Genomic DNA, 18,852 nt, shown 5'->3' with positions numbered 1-18,852 from the left:
TCTGACATATTGAGCTAGTGGGCAGTGCCTGTGCCCCCAAGTGGGTCTGGCCAATCAGAATAGACTTGGCTTTTTCGGAAGGCAGTGCTTTGCTAAAACGGAGCGTTTCAGACAGAGGGTTAAAAGAGGGGATTCAGCACTGTGAGAAATATAAAGGCTTTTTTGGACACTGCACCAAGGAAATAGTTTCTAGTAGAAACCAAATTACAATTTTGAAACAGGGAAATAAGCATAATATGTGACCTTTAATGGCTTCTGAGGTCCTGTTTGGTTACCACTGTAGGCAGTTTGCTAGTAAGCCATGCTAACAATTACATCTAATATAAGAGCTGCTCAAAAACCTGACCCCACCGTTTAAACCATTTGTTCTTAGTACAACTCAATGCACACCGCTTCAACATGTTGAGAAATCCAACACTTGGTAAGCGTGCAGTGGCTATAGTAGCAGTAAATAAACGCTAAACGCACAGACAAAAAAAAAACAGTAAAAGAATAACAGAATCATTGCAGGTCTTACCTTGAAGTCGCAAATGCACGTCACCATGTTCCCGATCCTTAGACACTCCCCATCAAACTTGCATGTGTTTGTGTCGCACGTGAACAGGTCTGTGTCCCGGTCATCGTAACCTGGAAGACCAAAGCCAACAAGAGAGACAGCAGTGAGTTAATGTTTCTCTGTTCAGCCCTCCAGCTACTGAACTTGACCTGAGCCCCATTCAGGCCCGCAATTAATGAGTGTCTACCATTAGTCATGGCTCCCACAGCATAATGCACTCTTTCCTCACATATTATCCACTTTAAATAGACAATGCCAGTACACATGAGAGTCCTTAGCTGCCAAGGTGATACAACATGTTCCCTGGACTCTGCAAGAGAGGTGAACAAATGGTATTTCTTCATTTGGTATATTTGAAGTTCGAAGTTAAAACAACTTTATTCATCCCGTTTCAATTTCAACAGTCATAAAACCATTTACATGATGGTGATGGTGTTGGAGAGCACAGTCTAAATCTAGGTCCAAAACTGCCCATAGGTGTTTAAAGCTCCCATATTATACACTTTTCGGTTCTATTATACACCATATTATATGGTCTTAGTGGTCCCTAATACGTTTTTCTTTAATTGTTTGCTGAAAAAAACTTTCAGATAATTTATTGTACTATGCTGATGTTCAGCTAATCTCACAATGGCCTATTTTTTAAAAAAGAGTTGCAGGTCCCCTCGTAAATATACAATCTTTGAGCTCTCCCCGCCCCCTGTCCGGAAGCGAAGCCAGATACGCCTCGCCCTCTGTCTGTCAGGGCCGTGGACCAATAAGAAATAGGGGTGTGGGCTGCACAGTGGAAGCTTCTGGCTTTACGGTTTGTGAGGTCAGAAAAGGGGATAATTCTGACTGGAGTGTTTTTGGGGGGAGGGGTGGGGGTTTCAGAAAAGGGGAGAGTGAGAAAAGGAGAGATTGTTATTTTCTTTAATATTTTGGCAGTCTCTAGGCACACCGTGGACGCATGGATATGTTGGAACACATTTAAAAAGTGCATTTAGCATAATATGGGACCTTTAATAGAGGTGACATCTGGTGACTGCCTTAGCATATGATTCACATCATTATACGCCCTTGTATGGGAGCATCTGCGTTCTTCATGTCTCTCTACTCATTTATTTGGGTATGTCCTGTATTGTAACACAGAGTTGTTTGTGTAAAACGACGCTGACTCCCGGGGCGTTGTCCAAACCTGGGATATGAATCTGAATCAGGCAGTGTTTAGGGATCTCCAGTGGTTTCAACAAAGCATCCAGAAAACGAATCAAAGAGTCACATGGGCATTAGACCGTAGACTTAGCTGGGGGATATTTGGTCTACCTGAACTGATTGTTTACAAAAAGAGCAACCCCTGTGTACTGGTAAGCCTTATGAATTTCAAAGTACAAAGGTATACACATAACCAAAGCTGACACAGCTAGATATTCAACAACTACTGAACAACTCAGTATTAACTAATTATGATATGATACTAGATGTTTGGAGAGTTAAGTTCTGAATGAAACCCTAAGACTTAAATTGTTGAGGGAAAATGTAAATAAAATATTATGATGATGGTATCGACTATGACATTTCTGGTATCGTCACATCCCTACACCAGACGGTCATCTTTGATGATAGAATAACAGCCACATTTTTAAGATCCATGCGAAAGATCTTTGCTAATGTGGGTATGAAGAAGAAAAACATGTAATGCAATTATCAGTCATTCTTTTACCCTCAAACCTGAATATCAAAATGAACCTGAGAAGACAGATGCAGCTTTACGGCTTGGTAGTTTGTAATATTTATAAGATGTTCATTAATGAAGCATTAGGCAAGTCAAATACTGTTATTCAATAACACTCAGAGGGCGGATGATGAAATTGGAATTTGAAAATCTGAAAACCCCATGTTTGATGTTCAAGGTTGAACAATGTGGGGTTTGTTCTTTATTTGTCTCAGTTCATGCTTTGTAGCCTTATCGGAAATTGTGTTAACTAGAAAACTATGCATGCAAATAACTTTATCTTTTTGACTCTAGTGAACTTGCCGAACATGCTGATGTGAGATGGGGTACAAATATATTTAAAATGAATTAAATGTTCGGTTATTTAAGCAGGCAACCAGTGCTGCACTGATCTCACACAGACGTTCTCTGGTAGCATGCCGTCCTCTACAGGGAGAACAAATATCAAGATCAGCAGCTTTTTGGGAGCGGGTAAGATGTCAATGTCAGGCTCAGGGACACTTAACCAAAGCTTTTTTCTATCAATGCTACCCCTCTAACTACCATTTACTTTAAAATTTCATCAATTCGTCAAATAACCTCTACCATCCAGTCTGCTGCAATCACAAGCACCTAAAAAGTAATACACTATTTTACAGTATGAGTGATACTCTCTTCCAGTTCATCACAAAGGAAGACTTTGAAACCACCTTCTCCAGGACTGTCTCAGATACCAATTGATGCAAAACCTCCTGAGTGTTGCACTCAAATAAGATGTTTAATGAAAGTCAAATGAAACCCAGTGAAAAATATAAAATATTCTCAATGTCAAACTTTGTATTCCGTACCATCCGCTTTACAAGCCGGACACTTTACAATGCTCTTCTCTATTCATGGGATGTGTTATTAGAATGGCCACTTAGACGCGCCACCTTCTGTAACCTAACCGAAATAACCAATGGCCCTTCCCACTTCTAACTGCTTTCCTTGGCACCGAACAACCTATTAGGCAATAATAACCCAATGGAAGAGAAGCCCACAGCTAAAACAAACCTGCTATTTGCCACCGCCCCCGAATGACCCAAGTACCAGCTCTCTGTGCAAATATACAACCATCCAGCCGAGGACAGTGGCACAAGAGGTCTCCACGCTGGGAGAGCTTGAATGGAAATAAAGCACTTGGCTCCGAGAGGGTCATGAGAGGCAATCTGGAAACTCCACGAAAAAACATTGGCACCCAGGCAACATGGCCTGTTGATGGTGCTTACTGGAGAGAGGCATTGTTATCATGCCACTCATAATGCTGGCTAGATGTCCACAAATCGTTGGAAAACATCAGCTTTTCTTTTTTCACAACAGATGGTAGACTCTATGGGAAATGTTTATTTTATTGTGAAATCACTTCCAGCTACTCATTTGATAGTTCGATTAGAATTTGTTTCCAGGTCCCCTGGACAGCAGGCTATGGAAGAAAACACTACCAATTGTTTTAAAGTGAAGGAAAGAGAGAGAGGGAGAGAGACAGAGAGAGACAGAGAGAGAGAGATGCTCCTCTTCATGCCATTAAACTGTCTCCTGCACCAAGAAACAGATGTGCAGCTTGGACATGCAGCATCAGGAGCCAGTAAGCAAGTATTTCTTGTAAACGGCAATTCACTGGGATTCATTACTGATTGAGTCATCCTTATCATCATTTGAATAACAGTGCAATCAATATGTATAAAATAACATAAAAACACTCAGTCGACACTAGAATTACAAAAGAAGGGTGTTTCTGAGAACTGTTAACAAGGAGGAAAGTCACAGTGCTTTTGTTATGGATGTCAAGCCTCTGAAAGAAAGCAATATAAACATAATACAGTAAATGTCTCAGATGATCACTTCTAAGAAACATCAGTGCCAACAGGGTTTGGGCTTCAAAGGAAATGCAGCACATATCTCAATGACTTGTCGGTTAAGGGCTTTGGGAATGCAATATTCTTAACAACTGTTGTTTTTTTTTTCAGCACAGTAATATATGACACATAATCACCCTGACGTACAACTCAGTTTTCATTATCCGAGTGATGCTTGCTACAATCCATTTTACCAATACTTTTAAGTGGCAGTGGCATAGAATTCAGCAATCTTAATGCAAACATTTAAAGCATCAGCCTCACTATTAGGAGGAAGAAGAAGAAGATGATTATTTCATTTATCCCCCTTGGGTGAGATTCAAATTTAATGAACTAGGTTTGTTGTAACAATGCAATTTCTCAATGCATTAAAACAGGCATTTAAGTTATAGGCCTGAGAATGGGATGTCACAGATATTATTCTGGAGAGTGAATCAGCAGTTGATTAAAATGGTTCTAAAACACAGCTTAGATGTATTAATGTATTAAGTTTTTATTTTTCAACAGCTCCACATGTCCACATTTACTACCTCAGCTACTACATGTATCTAAGCACGGTAAAGATACAACGCCTAATAGATCTGCACACACGTAGAGTGTTCAGGCTGTGGCAGACATATCAACACCATTTAACAAAGTAGAGCATTTACTGTGGGTGTTCTCTCTTCAAACACCTGGCATCCATTTCTGAGTGCAAACTCAATTCTGACAACTAAAAGGGTGTCTGACAACTAAAAGGGTGCCTGTGTAGTAAAAGGAAAGACAAATCTGGAAACTAACATTAGACTGTGAAAAAGTTTTTTTTTGCAACACTCTTTCCTTTCAACAACACTTACTTACTTACTTACATCTCTAGAGCTGAAACTCATGTCTAAACAACAGATGTATCTTTCAAGCTGAGCAGGTTTTTTTCAATGTGCAAAAATATAATCACAGAGACACAGTGTCATTGTCTGTGAGCTGTTTCTTTTTGATGAAAACAGGTCTTGGAAGTACTGAATATCAATATCAAGGAAGTCCTGATATGTCACAGAGTATTTCTTCAGTCATCTAAAACAGTGTGAAATGCTGCAGCAGTGTCAAAATGAAATACAGATAAGACTAAGACCCTGAATCAAAACCAGGTGCTTGAAGGGCAACTGTTATGTTGGCATATAGCCTACTTTATTACTCTGCAGGAAAGTAGAGTAACCTAACAGGTTATAAACGAAGGAATACATTCTATTAGCCCTACTGTCATTTCGTAAGGTTACCCATCTTGAAGCAGTGAAACTGGAAATGATGTCACATAAGGGAGAGCGACCCAGTCATTTTCAGAGAGAATCTAAGTAGTGTGAGGCTCGACCATCGTTAGCTACTAACGGGTAAGCTAACGGTAGCTAACATGTTAGCCATCAATACATAACATGTTAAATATCGATATCTGACATGGTACCTAGCCCTTTCTAACAATGAGCTACTTATAAAGTGATGACACCCAACATGTTAACTAACAATACCAAAGACATAAGCTAACGATACCATCTAACCCAATGATACTTCAAATGTTAAATAGCGATATCTAACTTGTTAAATAACGGTCGGTAGCTAACATGATAGCAAACAATATCTATATATGTTAGTTAGCGATACCTAAATCTGTTTCAGTTCGCAATGTTGTAAAGTTTGCAATCCCTTGTCTGGCCGTATCAAACTAGAAGTAGCAGGCCTAACTGGCAACAAAGGAGTAAGTTGTGTCTCGTCCAGACAAAACACTACACTCATTTATGGTTTGATGTGCAAGGGAACGCACAAAAGGGGGGGGGGGGAGAGAGAGAGAGAGAGAGAGAGAGAGAGAGAAAGACAAAGAGTGACTGACTTGAGAGAGAGAGAGAGAGAGAGAGAGAGAGAGAGAGAGACGAATGAGATGTTTCAGATGTAGCACTGGGCATGAAAGCTGGCATCGTTTATTGTAGACTCATCCAGACAGGCTGAGATTTGCACAGCCTGAACAAACACAATCATTTGTGTTAAAAACAGTACAATGCTTAATACAACTAGCAACAAAAGACCAACTGAATATGACAACACAATGCACTAGGGAAACTGACTCCAAAAACTGTTATTTTCTCATATTTCTATTATTACACATCGTAAAAAATGCTCAATAGTATATTCCCTTTTCAAAGCACAATTTTCATGAACTAAGATTTCGGTAATCTGCAACAAATCCAGCAATTCCTTCAAATAAAATGTATGTAGCCTACAAGAAGTACTTAAATAACAAGTAGCTTCTATGTGCATTAAGTTTATTCAACAACATTGACTACATTTAGGTAATCTTAAATCTCTCGTTCAGAAATCACTTTTATTTAGTTGGCTCAATGCACAATCATTTTGTAACTGCAATATAAGTGAATTTATTAAAATAACCTCAGCATTGTTGCTTCTAACTGACCTAATAGAGTTGTGTGAAACCTGTTGACATAATAAAATAAAAATTAATCAATTTGAGTGCTTCCATTTAAAGCTGGGTTATGTGATTTCTGATTGGTCAAAGTAAACATGAGCTGTACACTTTGACCAATCAGAGCGAGGCTCCGATTCTCTGTTCTTATTGGCTGTTGGGACTGTCCATTCACTTTGGCACGACTTTGTTGGTGTGGAGCGTGTCAGGGAGGGACCAAAGAGAACAAGTGGAGCGGTTGAGGTATTTGGATTCAAATCTCTATCCCAACTGCCATTTTCTCCCCAAATCCTCCACCCCAGCTTTAACATGTAATGGACACTAGAAATGGATACAGTAACATACAGTAACAACACAACAAGTAACTAAAATAACTTTTTATTTTAACGATAAATACACAGTTTGCAAATAACTCTGCACCTCTCACACACACACACACACACACACACACACACACACACACACACACACACACACACACACACACACACACACACACACACACACACACACACACACACACACACACACACACACACACACACACACACACACACACACACACACACACACAATGCTAATGTGCTGGTTGATACCTTTTCTGCGCGCAGCCAGAGACTCGCTGTCAGAGGCCGGGAAAACTTACACTTCCTGGCCCTGCCCCGCCGTTCCAGGAGGAGATTACAGTCAGCTGAATAATTAACGAAAACAAGCTGGCAAACATCAAATATTGAGAAGGTAATCTTTGCATGCTAACGATAAAGATGGCAAGCCAAGCACTTATGTGTCTAAAAGAGAGAGAGAGCTTGTCAGCCAAATGCATCTCCTCCTCCTCCTTCCTACCTGTAATTTCACAACACTAAGAAGAACGAGGAGCGCCCCCACCCCCCCCCCCCCCCCCCCCCCCCCACACACACACACCTCCCCCTGTATTAAGCATTGTTCCCATCAATAATTAAGTAGGCTAAATTAATAATGAAGGCCCAACAAGCACATTGGTGAACATCCTTTCTTGACCTCCGTAATGCTTCGGGCCTTTTTTCTTTTTTTTTCCTCAATGGATTTGCAACAGGTTTTCAAATGTTTTTCAAGGAGAAGGGTTACAGTTCCGGCCTCATCATGCTAAAAAAGCTAAATAACTGCTCAGCATCAAATCATTGTCAGAGCAGGGTAAGTAGTTTCAACACAGAAAAAAATTAAGCACCTTTGCTTTTACTATTCGTTAAAACTCTTTTAATGCAGCCAAGTTACCAATAATCAACGTTTGATCCTCTCTCTGATTAGACCTCTCTACCACTGACTTGCCTTATTACTCACAAGTGTCTTCCACTGTTTTCTCTCCAAGGCATGGACCTGCATGCATGAAAAAGTTGTTGTGACCCTCCGTGTTGACAAATCTTAGAAGCAGATGGCCCAACTCTCACCAGACTACTGGTTAATTCACTCCACTTGATGGGATTTACAGGTGGCTTTACATATTCTGCACTCATCCCCGTCACTTCGACTATCAAAACATCACATGGGCCTCTCAGAGTTAACAATAGCAGGGTGGGTTTTAGTCAAGAAGGGATTGTGGCCCCCGCAATAGAAATCATCCCACAGGAGATGTAATGTTGTCGCATGGGGTAAATAAATAGTGGGTCGATATTGATACAGTAGCCTATCACCATCATAACAATACAGCAATCTGTGAGGCACCGGATCAGAACTGGGTGTTACTTTTGAAGGCATTCCGCAAAGAGAGGAATATTGACAATCTAAGCTTCGACTTGTTTATAATAATGATGAATGAAATGGCAGAAATTCTCGAGCTGTTTATTGGACTAAAGTCTTCAAGTTAACTGATTAAAGATAACACCATTTTGCTCATTTATCTGAAGTGATAAAAGCCAAGAAATACAGGCCAAATGCCAACCTTTGATTTCTCTGTGATAATTACACAAACTGTTGACTACACAGTCAGTTGTGCTGGATGAATATAAAGAACCATACCCTTAACCTATTACTTTTTTTTCTTTTAAAATATATTTTCATGTTGATTTTGTATAGAAACGTAATTACTAGGGGACCAGCTTTTCTATGCAGGTAAAATACCATCGTCGTAACATGACCTCGGCCAGCACATTGCTTATTAATTAATGCATTTCTAAGTGGTTTAGAAAAAAGCCTTGAAGCTGCACTAAGTGATATTTGAATAAAACAAACGGATCAAATGATGAAAGGTTTTGATTGTAGTGGTGACCCCAAAGGGAATTATAAGTCAAAACTGCTGTTCCCCATTAGCTGTGCCGTGTTTTACTTTAGTGCGTTTCAGTCTTACCTCTCATATTGGCATTGTGTCTGGTGGGCTGCTAGTTTACAGCGATAAAGCTATATGGCAAAACAACTGACACGTGTTGTGCCTAGCTAGTGAAAATCCGCGGCGGATGTGGCAGCTGAGGAGATACAGTTCTCTCAGGAGTTGGTTGAGACCCAAACAGAGCAAAAGGGGAGTTTATATTGGAATAACATTATTCCAGTGAGGCATAAACACCAATTCATGATTAACGATAATGTTTTATCATTGTATAAACTTTATAAGCTGATAATATGTCTGCGTTGTGGGTGCAATGGTGGTCCAGTGGTAAGCACTACCAGCCAACTGGGGCCTTTACTGTATGGAGTTTGTCCATTCGGCTACCTGGGATTCTCTCTGGGTGTTCCAGCTTATTCCTCCCACAGTAGATAGACATGCAGGTTAAGTGAAATGGCAAATCTCAAATGCCTGCAGGTGTGAATGTGAGCGTGAATGACTGTCTATTTGTCAGCGGAGTGACTGACTGGCAACCTGTCCAGAGTGTCCCCCGCCTATAGCCCAGTGTCAGAAGGGATTGGTGTCTGCTGCCGCCTTAGAGGGATAAGCGGACATAGCTAATGTTCTGATGTCAGTGTCCTGTTTACGGCTTGTTTCTGTTGCCCCCAAGTGGCCATGAAAATAATCAAATGGCAGTTTATAGTCGCTGTGGGTTATTTGAATCATCTTAACCCTTACATTTCAGAATGTCACAATAATGACAGTATTGTTCATGTCAAAATGATACTACGAAATTGTGAAAATGTGCCACTCCCTTCATGGTGACAAAACATTTTCACAGTTCAGTCATCGCTTTCAAAGTCTTGTGAAATTTCACTTTGACACTCTATCTAGCTGTCTATGACAGGCTCTCACACAAACACGGCACCAATATACTGTATCTGGCTAATTTGTGAAACAGACAGCGTGTCAAGGGTTGGGGATGAATGCACTTGCAAGATTTTTACAAATCCTGCCTCGCTCATCAGCTTTGCATATTTCATTTATCCCAACAACAAGGCATCTGGAGACCAAGTCCATCCCTGCGCTCACAAGAGAACAACCATTAACTTTATGTCAGGATGGATCTTTTTCTGGGATCCTCTGTTCTGCCTCAGTGGAGCTTTCAATGGCAGTTGTTCACGGCCGTCTGCAGATGCAAAGCAAGCAGAATGACAATCTTTGTCAAACCCTGTCTCTATTTTATTCAATGGAACTGAACCTCATTCAGTAGCCTACTCTTTCAAAAGCAGTGCTGGTAAAAACCGGTGCCCCGTTCCTATTTTCACCACACTTCTGCATATAATAATGTCCCAGCACTTAAGGGACACTGAACTCATTGCCAGACAGTCTTTCAGCCTGTCTTATTCTCCCTGCACTGAAAACTGTGACACATTAGTGTTGTTGTTAAAAGTGCACGATATGCAAGAACGAGTGGATAATTAAGCCCCGTGCAATTACTGTCTGTTTTCTTCATTATTTTCGAAAAGGCTTTTTCACAAGGAACCACGTGACACCTGTTCTGTTCTATTAGTTCTAATTGGTGCATGTGTGTGTGTGTGTGTGTGTGTGTTTGTGTGTGTTTGTGTGTGTGTGTGTGTGTGTGTGTGTGTGTGTGTGTTTGTGTGTGTTTGTGTGTGTGTGTGTGTGTGTGTGTGTGTGTGTTTACGTGTGTGTTTACGACGTGTATGTGTGTGTTTATGTGTGTGTGTGCATGCATTATTCTCAGTATATGCACTTAAGCCTTCTCAAGGCGTGTTGGATAAAAGCCTTCGGTGAAATGCATATGTGGAAGTTTGGTAAGCAGGCGAGTGTGTATTTGGATGTGTTCCATTATCCGTCATTACGAGCGAATCTTTGTCAAAGAATCCAAAAACCAAAGATGATTCAAATTAGACAACAAGCTTCGAGCCAACATGATCATTTAATCAACTGGCTCATTTGGACTACTTTGGGTTCTAAATAAAGCCTGTCCTAATTAGCCAATTTTCGTAATCAAGCTTGGATATGGAAAATAACCCCCCCCCCCCCCTCCCCCCCAATTTTCTGACAGTGGATTTTGATTGTGTTAATGAATCATACACAAATCTGTTTTTTTTTCTCCCTGTTCAACACTTTCAAAATATATATTATTTGTTTAATTTGCAAGAAATCCAACAACAGGATGACTGGTCCTGGTGTTCGATGTGTGTGGCTCTTACGAGCTATTATATCCATACTGCTGCTGTCCGTGCGCGTGCTTAGCCGGGGCTTTGAGCTATTTTAAGGGTTCAGACTTGGACAGGCGACAGGGGAAATATATGGCGGCACAGTCGGTTGATTTACAAAAGGTAGGCGAGGCTGTGTGCTCTGCTGCCCGGTCCGCTCCTTATTTTTTTTTATCGCTTTGGCCACCGAGGGGAGAAATACAAGTTCACACATCGGTGACATGTACAATTAACGACTACATTTAAATTTAAAGAAGCGCTTGATTGAACCACGTGGATGCCAAACAAGCCGATACAACCAGATATATAATGTAGGCTATCGGTGCGATTTTAAAAGCAATTCATTAAAGCCAACTGCTTAAACTGAGTCATAGGGTAATCATAGGAAACCCAGAATATGACAAGAATATTCAAGTTGCACAATGCAAAAACGAAATCCCCCTTTTTTTTAACTTAACCCAAGTTTCTGCAGCCTCATTCTAACAGGGTTTATAATATTATTGTCTCGGCGCACACCGCTTTATAAATATGTCTGGCTACAATCACCCTAAGCTCCAATTCCCGTTCAAATGATCCTCCTCACTGTTGCAGTTGTTACTTTGTCTCGGATCGAAACCATCGATCCCTTGGCCTGCCAAGTGATTATTGTGACATGATCTCCTATGCATTGCCTTGCAGTGGTGCGCGCACTCAAATCAACATTAAGCCTTAAATGCGCATCAAGCGAACCCAAAAACTCCTGCTCTCCTCCACATCACGGGGCTTTGCAGTGTCTAGCCTATATGATCTGCAGCACCGACACACCGACACACCGAACCCAGACCCCAGACATCACAGGACACACGCACACACTAAGCCACAATTCATTCTGTCATATGAGCTCACACTTTGATTCGGTCCTCCAATAGCTTTGCCCTTATAGCCCTGGACTGGTTGCTACTACTCCTATTTGCTATAACTTGGACAGTGGGTGCACACATCTCTAGATAAAGCGCAAAGCAGAGCGCTAAACGAGGCTGTATCTTGATCATGCTGTGAGTGTGACTCTCACCGGAGCAGTTCCAGCCGGTCGGCGTCTGGCAGTCGCTGAGGGAGGACGGGAAGGCGCGCAGCTGCTCCACAGGTAAAGTGGCGAGGAAGGAGACTATGGTGATCCGGAGCCAGCAGACCCCCGCCGCCCTGCCGCTCCACTGGCGCAGCCGCCGGGGCTCCTCGAGCGGTAGTGCCGCATGCGCAGCCCCGGAGAAAGCCATAGTATAATTTCACTAGAGCACCGTCAACTCCAACGATCCCACCAGCACCAGCAGGTTCCGCGGGTCGCTGCTTAGTAGAGACCGACGTCGGCGGACCATTTTCCGAGCGGCGAGATCGTGCGCCCCATGTAGCAGTGTAAAGAAAACAACAACAACCTGGACCGATAAATGGTTTTGGTTCCGCCCGATCCAGAGGAGAGGGAAGGCTGCTGCGGCTGCAAGAAGAGGAGGGACTCAGGTATGGGGTGGTGGTGGTAGTGGACTGTCGTGGGGTCGCGGTAAAAGCGATGGAGGAGCTAGGTTGTGTGTGTTGGGATGGAGTCGGGTGGAAAAGTTAAGCGAGAATACTTGCAATAAGAGGGAGGATGATGCTCAACGATAGGGGGGGGGGGGGGGGGGGGGGTGGCAAAGAAACAAAAACAGGGGTTTTTAAAATAGGAGGGTACGAAAGTGTAAACAAAAAAAATATACAAAGAAGAGATGGTAGTAGCTGGAGTATCCAAAGGTCTGTGTTTGGAGACGAAATGCGAGTTGTGTAATAGTATCCACGCGGGCGCAAAGAGCAGCTCTCCGGCACACAGAGCGGAGCGGTCCTCCCGTTTACTCTGTATCCTATGTGCGCTGCGTTCAGAGGCGCAGCGAGTTGGTCTGTCTGTCTCTCTCTCGCTCGCTCTCTCTCTCTCTCTCTCTCTCTCGCTCTCTCTCACCAGCAGCTGGTTCCTACCTTGGTTATGATCACGTGGAGTGTGATGCCAGAGAGGTGGGGGCTGCTTGGGGTAGGGAGTGAGAGGGGTGGGGGGGGGAGGGGGGCGCTCCTCTGTAATAATTGGAATATCTTGGTGGAGTAGGCAAGACTAGATAGAGATTTTTTAAAAAAGGAGAAGGAGATAAAGAAAAGAAAATGCAGGGTGCTCCAGGCCCCCCCCAGTCCTATCAGCTGATGAGGGCCACGCCACCAGATATAGGCAGCAGTACATATAGGGCAGGATCGAGGATACACTGCCTTTATAATTGTCCGAGAGCATTTTAAAAAAAGTCTACAGGAAACGATTTGTCCAGCCCTGGCCCTGGGATAATTGCTCCCGCTTTGAAAACTACATCGACGCTATATTCCTGGGTCCCTGCCTCCGGGGCAAATCCGACGAGACCTCAATATTATTATTCATAGTTTTTGGACATAACCCCGCCGCTGCGTGCTGTCACATGGGGGCAGGATGTGGCTAGTAATTGACAGGGCTTGAGGTCCACGATGAACCCACTGAAAGAAAGATAATAACGCTGTGCATCTGCCGCCGTTAAAAGAGGTCAAGTCACAACATCAAGTTGAGAACACTCAGCCCCTTTGAACGGAGCAAATCAGAAGCCATGTGCACGGGAAAGCCCTTATCCAGATAGAAACAAAGGGCTTGCTGTTAAGGCCTGTCACAGCTATCAAGACACTTGACCTCATGATAGTGAGGAAGCAAAGCTGCAGTTACCCCCTTAACACAACCAAGCCATTTATATTGCTTGTTTTTCTGTCGCTTTATCAAATATCCTTACATGGGAATAATATATGCATCATCTGTGTCAGCTAACGACATGTCTCATATGGACACACACATAGATAGGGCACAGAGATGCACCAGCCACATACATGATATATTGCCGCTAATGACCAGGCATTCAAGCACATTTCACCCCATCAATAATGACATAAATGCATCTATTTTCGAGCCTGTACAGACCACCACAGCAGGGATATCTTAGTGTGTTTGTACAGTAGGATATTCATAAAGTGAGCGCAAGCCTCTTGTAAGTCTTATTTGGTTACACCTAACTGATCATTTCCGCTACTGTCGCTGAATACAACTGACTGTCATGTGAAATGGAATTGCTTGCAGTGCAGGAGTTAGCTGTAAGTCGGTCAGTCAATCGTGCAGGTCTACAGAGGTTTTACGCCACATTTGGGCTCATTGGTTTTGGTTTTCACGGCCCCGTGCTTTCACTTTATATGTGTGAGTGTGCGACGATGCAAACCCATTTCACTCTACCTGCCTGGCGACCAAACAGCACAGAGTGACAGTCAGGCATCAAGCAGCACAATGCAATATGGAACAAGACTTATATGCAGTACATGCATGCTCTATGAATGCACACAGCTAATACAGTAATACAACATGTAGGTCACATTATTGCTGCGAAATACAGGTATGTTGGATTGAAATCATTCCATTTGCTATCCATTATATGAAAGGTTCTAGTGTCCTACATACTTAGGGATTAAGGTATATTGCCTGTCTGTTTCCCTTTTTTATTTGACCTTTTTTCCCCCTGTCCTTTTGATATTTTCTTTAAAAGCACTGTAGCATCAAGCAGCACAAGATGCGGATGTGTGTTCCCAGGTATTTATTGAAACCATGAAAGCTCAGCAGTGAAACTCCTGGTGGAAAGAATGCACCGAATGAACGCCAATGTTGCTGTGTGTGTGTCCTGGATGTTTTATCTTGCATTAACGGATTTCTTTGACCATTCGGGAGCGTCAGAAACAAACTGTAAACACAACACTGCTACATTATCCCCCATTAGGGTTGATATTGCAAAACTCATTAGCAAAAAGTGGCTTACTCAAACATCCAGCAGATATATACTTTATGTAAGTCTTGGTACAGTCCTGAGGGAATTACCTGTCTTTTTTAATCACTAGTCCCCAACCTTTGTCTGTCTGCTGTTTGGTGCTGAGCAGAAAGTCTACAGCGTTATACAGTGGGATTCTTAGAGTATATCTTTGATGGAGACAGTTATCTCCTGCAACTGAAAATGATGCTGATGAGAGCAGTTATAAAGCGATCCACCAACAGTGGAGTTGCGGGTCGTAAAACACAAATGGGTGAAAATAAGCTAAAATGCACCGTAAAGCTGAGGGGAGCTGCAGAGTCAGGATATAGTTGTATGTCAGTGCCAGTGACCCCATTTGACATACACACACGGCCATTTTGGGCGATTAATGCATGTGTAAAGATACTGATTATAGCAGCAGTATTGTAAGTATGCACTAGGCAGTAGAGTGTATTTCTACCACATTGGCCAACAATTTTTATTTAATGTTGCGTTCACATTTTGACTCTGTTTATTTTTTGGCTAATCATTTTGGGACATACAAATTAATCCATTTTGGCACAATGAGTTCAATCAGATTTTCTGCCAGTGGTGAATAATGTGCTCCTTTACTATACATCCCACAGGCTTACTGTGACATGGCTTGTGGCATCATCATTGCGTATGTTTACACTGAGTGCATGATGTGTGTTTGTGGGTAGTCATTTAGTGCACATGAAAAAAAAATACGATTCTAAGCACCCGCTACTCCTGTTTACTCGCCAAAGTGTCCTTGAGCAAGACACTAAGTTGCAGGTGGTGGGCTTGTTTGTGGCAGGAAATTGTATTTGCTTTGGATAAAAGCATGTACCAAATAAATAGATTGTTTAAAATGATCTGAAGGTCAAAGCCTTTGTGAATGTGTCAAGGCAGAATCAGAGGGAGGACAGCTACAGAAGTTGAATGAATTGAGAGAGTGTGAGCCTCAAACTATGGTGAGGGAGATGAAGAGAGAGGAGGCCTTAGCTGCAGACCAGTGGTGATGCAACCTAAGGATGTTTCTGTACTTGCGCTAATTTTGCATTCAAAGCTTGGCTTCTCTATTTTGCCTCCAGCGGTCTTCATTTGTCCACTGAAGCATTTGGGCACACTGTACTGGTTGCCACTCTACTACTACTTAATGTGTATAATCTTCTGCGTGAAATAGGAGCTGAATTATGCTATATGAGTCCTTCACATGAAGTGTGTGCCAGTCGCACAGCTGTGGCGGAGAGGCGTGTATTCCTCTCTTACATCGGGGACACCTGTAACACTGTTGCCAAACCTTACGTCCACTGAGAATGCTCCAAATGAGACTATACTAAAAGCTATACTTGCCAAGAGGGCTAGACTGGCCATTGTATTTAATGAAACACATTGCATATCAAATACATATAAAACATTTCAACGGTTCGGGGTTGTGAGACTGTAGACTTGCCCAGTAGAGAAGGGGCCCCAGACTGTTTGGAGGTTGAGAGAGCTATCACGTGGACCATGGGTCATGATCGGAGCGCAGCAGCCCATGGTCATAACTCAGCTGCTTTCAATACACTTTATTTAACACAAGGCCATGCGAACGTTTGAGTCAAAGGTCCATGGGTATTTTTCATTCCCAGCTCATCCCCTCGCTAACCAATAAAAGCACTGGGAAAGGATTGTGCTCGCATGTGCAGTGGCCAGTGATTTATAAGGGGAGAAGCAGAATTTAAACAGGACTGGGTTCACTTTGCAGGGTTGTATTTTACTGGCAAGGAACTTAAACGAAGCAGCAGTCTAGTGCTTAGATACCGGGCGAGGCCCTGAGGGTGAGTCCAAAAGCGAAAAAAAAAAGAAGAATCTTTGAAGAGTCTCCAGTCGGACTCAAAAGATTTGGACCACTGTGACGGCATCTGGCCCGTTGGCACATACTATACCACAGACACAGTCACACAGGAAAGCAACCAATCGTAGGCTCAGAGAAAGCTTTGCAAATATTAAATTATAATTAATTAAAAAATTACAAATATTTTCCAGGCAACATAGGATTTGTTTTGTTGGAGCACGGTGGTTAGCCACTAAGACAAGGGCAACCAGTCAAATGATGTTTGCCCCCAATTAGGTTACTTGTATGCACAGGAGTAACAGACCATTAACAATAATCACAGAACAAGAAATAATATAATGCTAAAATAAACCTATCTAAAAATGTTGAAGTGAACGTGACGTTTTGTTTCACTGGTAAAGCAAACAATGTTAGGTACTGTATATCCATGTATCTCAGTCATAGATAGTATATTAAAATGGATGTAGCATCCGGGCTGACCTCAGTTATTCACACGGCATCCAATAATCCTGGTTTATGCGCGTCGCCATCTTGTGAGATTTTTACTCTGTCTCACTCCTCTTGCCGAAAAAGGGAATCGACGTCTCGTCGGGGGGAGGGAGATACGCGCATTGAGCTGACTGTATACCTCCGAGGCAAAGTGAGGGACAACGGGCGTAGAGCTGTCACTCAAGAGATCGCGCCAATACATTTTAACCTCCAAAAGAATAAAAACTAGCCACCCCCCTCAGTGTTGTCATGGAGATATGACCTAAACATACAGACTAGAATGTGTTTTTGGACCAGGCTGTAAATAGGTTTAATAAGACTGTGAAAACGGCCTGTTTAACAAGTGAGTCAAAGAAAAATGGCTCAGTCTTGGTACCACCCCCAGTGGCCACCGGAAGGTACTACAATGTGTGTCACTTCCTTATTGGATGCTGGTAAAAATCGCTGAGGTTGGGGTTTGATCTCAATCTAAAAACAGAACACATTTGTATTAACCTTAAGCAACTCTTGTATATTTTGCTGATGACCTGGTCTTTAGTGTATATAGCTTGGTGTCCATCTAAATGTGAAGTAAATCTTTTGAAAGTTCTCAAAAAGGAAAACAAATGATTATTGTTTGTCGATTTGTGTAAATGTTTAGTGATAAATCATTTAAAAGTCATTCTCCTAGTTCCCATGAAAAACGTTTTTTGCATTTCCATGGCTCTTGCTGCTCTTTTAGGTTTGCTTTGTTACAAGAGCATTGTTAATTCAAGAAAGACAGATACCAACCTATAGCTACAGTGATGATAAATGGGTTAATAACAACATTGGTGGCAACAATGGTGTTAGCCTCTGGCTAGCGAAGTAGCTTTGTCCCAACAGCATTAGGTTGCGTCTGTATTGTAGTAGTTTTGAGAATGCTTTCCAAGCGAACTGACTGTTGACCAAATACCAATTTGTCGCACACACTGTATCATCGTGGCTCATGTTTAGTGGTTTGCTACTAGCTGGAAGCTAAACCATCCGTCTTCCTTAGGCTACCTTTGCAGACAATCGGCTCCCTTTCTTCTGACATGACAACAAAGCACACCTTGAGTGATGAATACATTGGTTGCATGCAAGCTTTTCCTGAAAAGAAAAAAAACTATGAAACCAGGCTAGCATGGGATAAAAACATCAGACATTTGGTAAAAAGTGATTGGCATTTGAAATGGAACATTCCAGGTTTGCATCCGAGCCATGCACAGTGTTCGGTCTATTCTTCAGGTGTATAGTGAATCTTGCTTTATCCTGCAGGCAACAACAGAACATTTAGTTAGCCTTGGCTGGCTGCCTCTGAGTTCAGATTCACCATGGAAGATGTCCAATGTGCAGCCCTTCATTGTTCCAGTTCGGATACTTAAGGAATTTAGATACTTTTTTCATTTCACATGTTGAAATGTTGATAATAAGCATATTGTTTACCTAAATAAATGAATTCATCAAATGTTTTTTTCTTTCAACAGACGCAACTGTATTTATGTAACCTTTGTTTGACAATGCAAAATGTCCTCAGACTAAT

The 18,852-nt window shown here is 42.2% G+C and overlaps 1 protein-coding gene across 2 annotated transcripts in view; it reads right to left on the bottom strand.

Moving 5' to 3' along the window:
- The window catches only part of tmeff2a (transmembrane protein with EGF-like and two follistatin-like domains 2a), a 103,856-nt gene extending 90,881 nt beyond the window's left edge, over positions 1–12,975 (bottom strand). For both annotated transcript variants that reach the window (XM_080038103.1, XM_080038104.1), the window contains exons 1-2: positions 12,181–12,975; positions 518–627 (exon numbers count right to left, since the gene is read on the bottom strand). In XM_080038103.1, the coding sequence (XP_079894229.1) occupies positions 518–627; positions 12,181–12,382 (312 nt within the window). In that variant the 5' untranslated portion in view covers positions 12,383–12,975. The remainder of the gene's footprint in view (positions 1–517; positions 628–12,180) is intronic.
- Positions 12,976–18,852: the final 5,877 nt, after the last annotated feature.

Source organism: Ammodytes marinus (genome assembly GCF_949987685.1).
Source record: "Ammodytes marinus genome assembly, chromosome: 12".
NCBI classification, from domain to species: Eukaryota; Metazoa; Chordata; class Actinopteri; order Uranoscopiformes; family Ammodytidae; genus Ammodytes; species Ammodytes marinus.
Note: the sequence above shows the minus strand (reverse complement) of the source record. Positions and strands in the feature narration are given on the sequence as shown.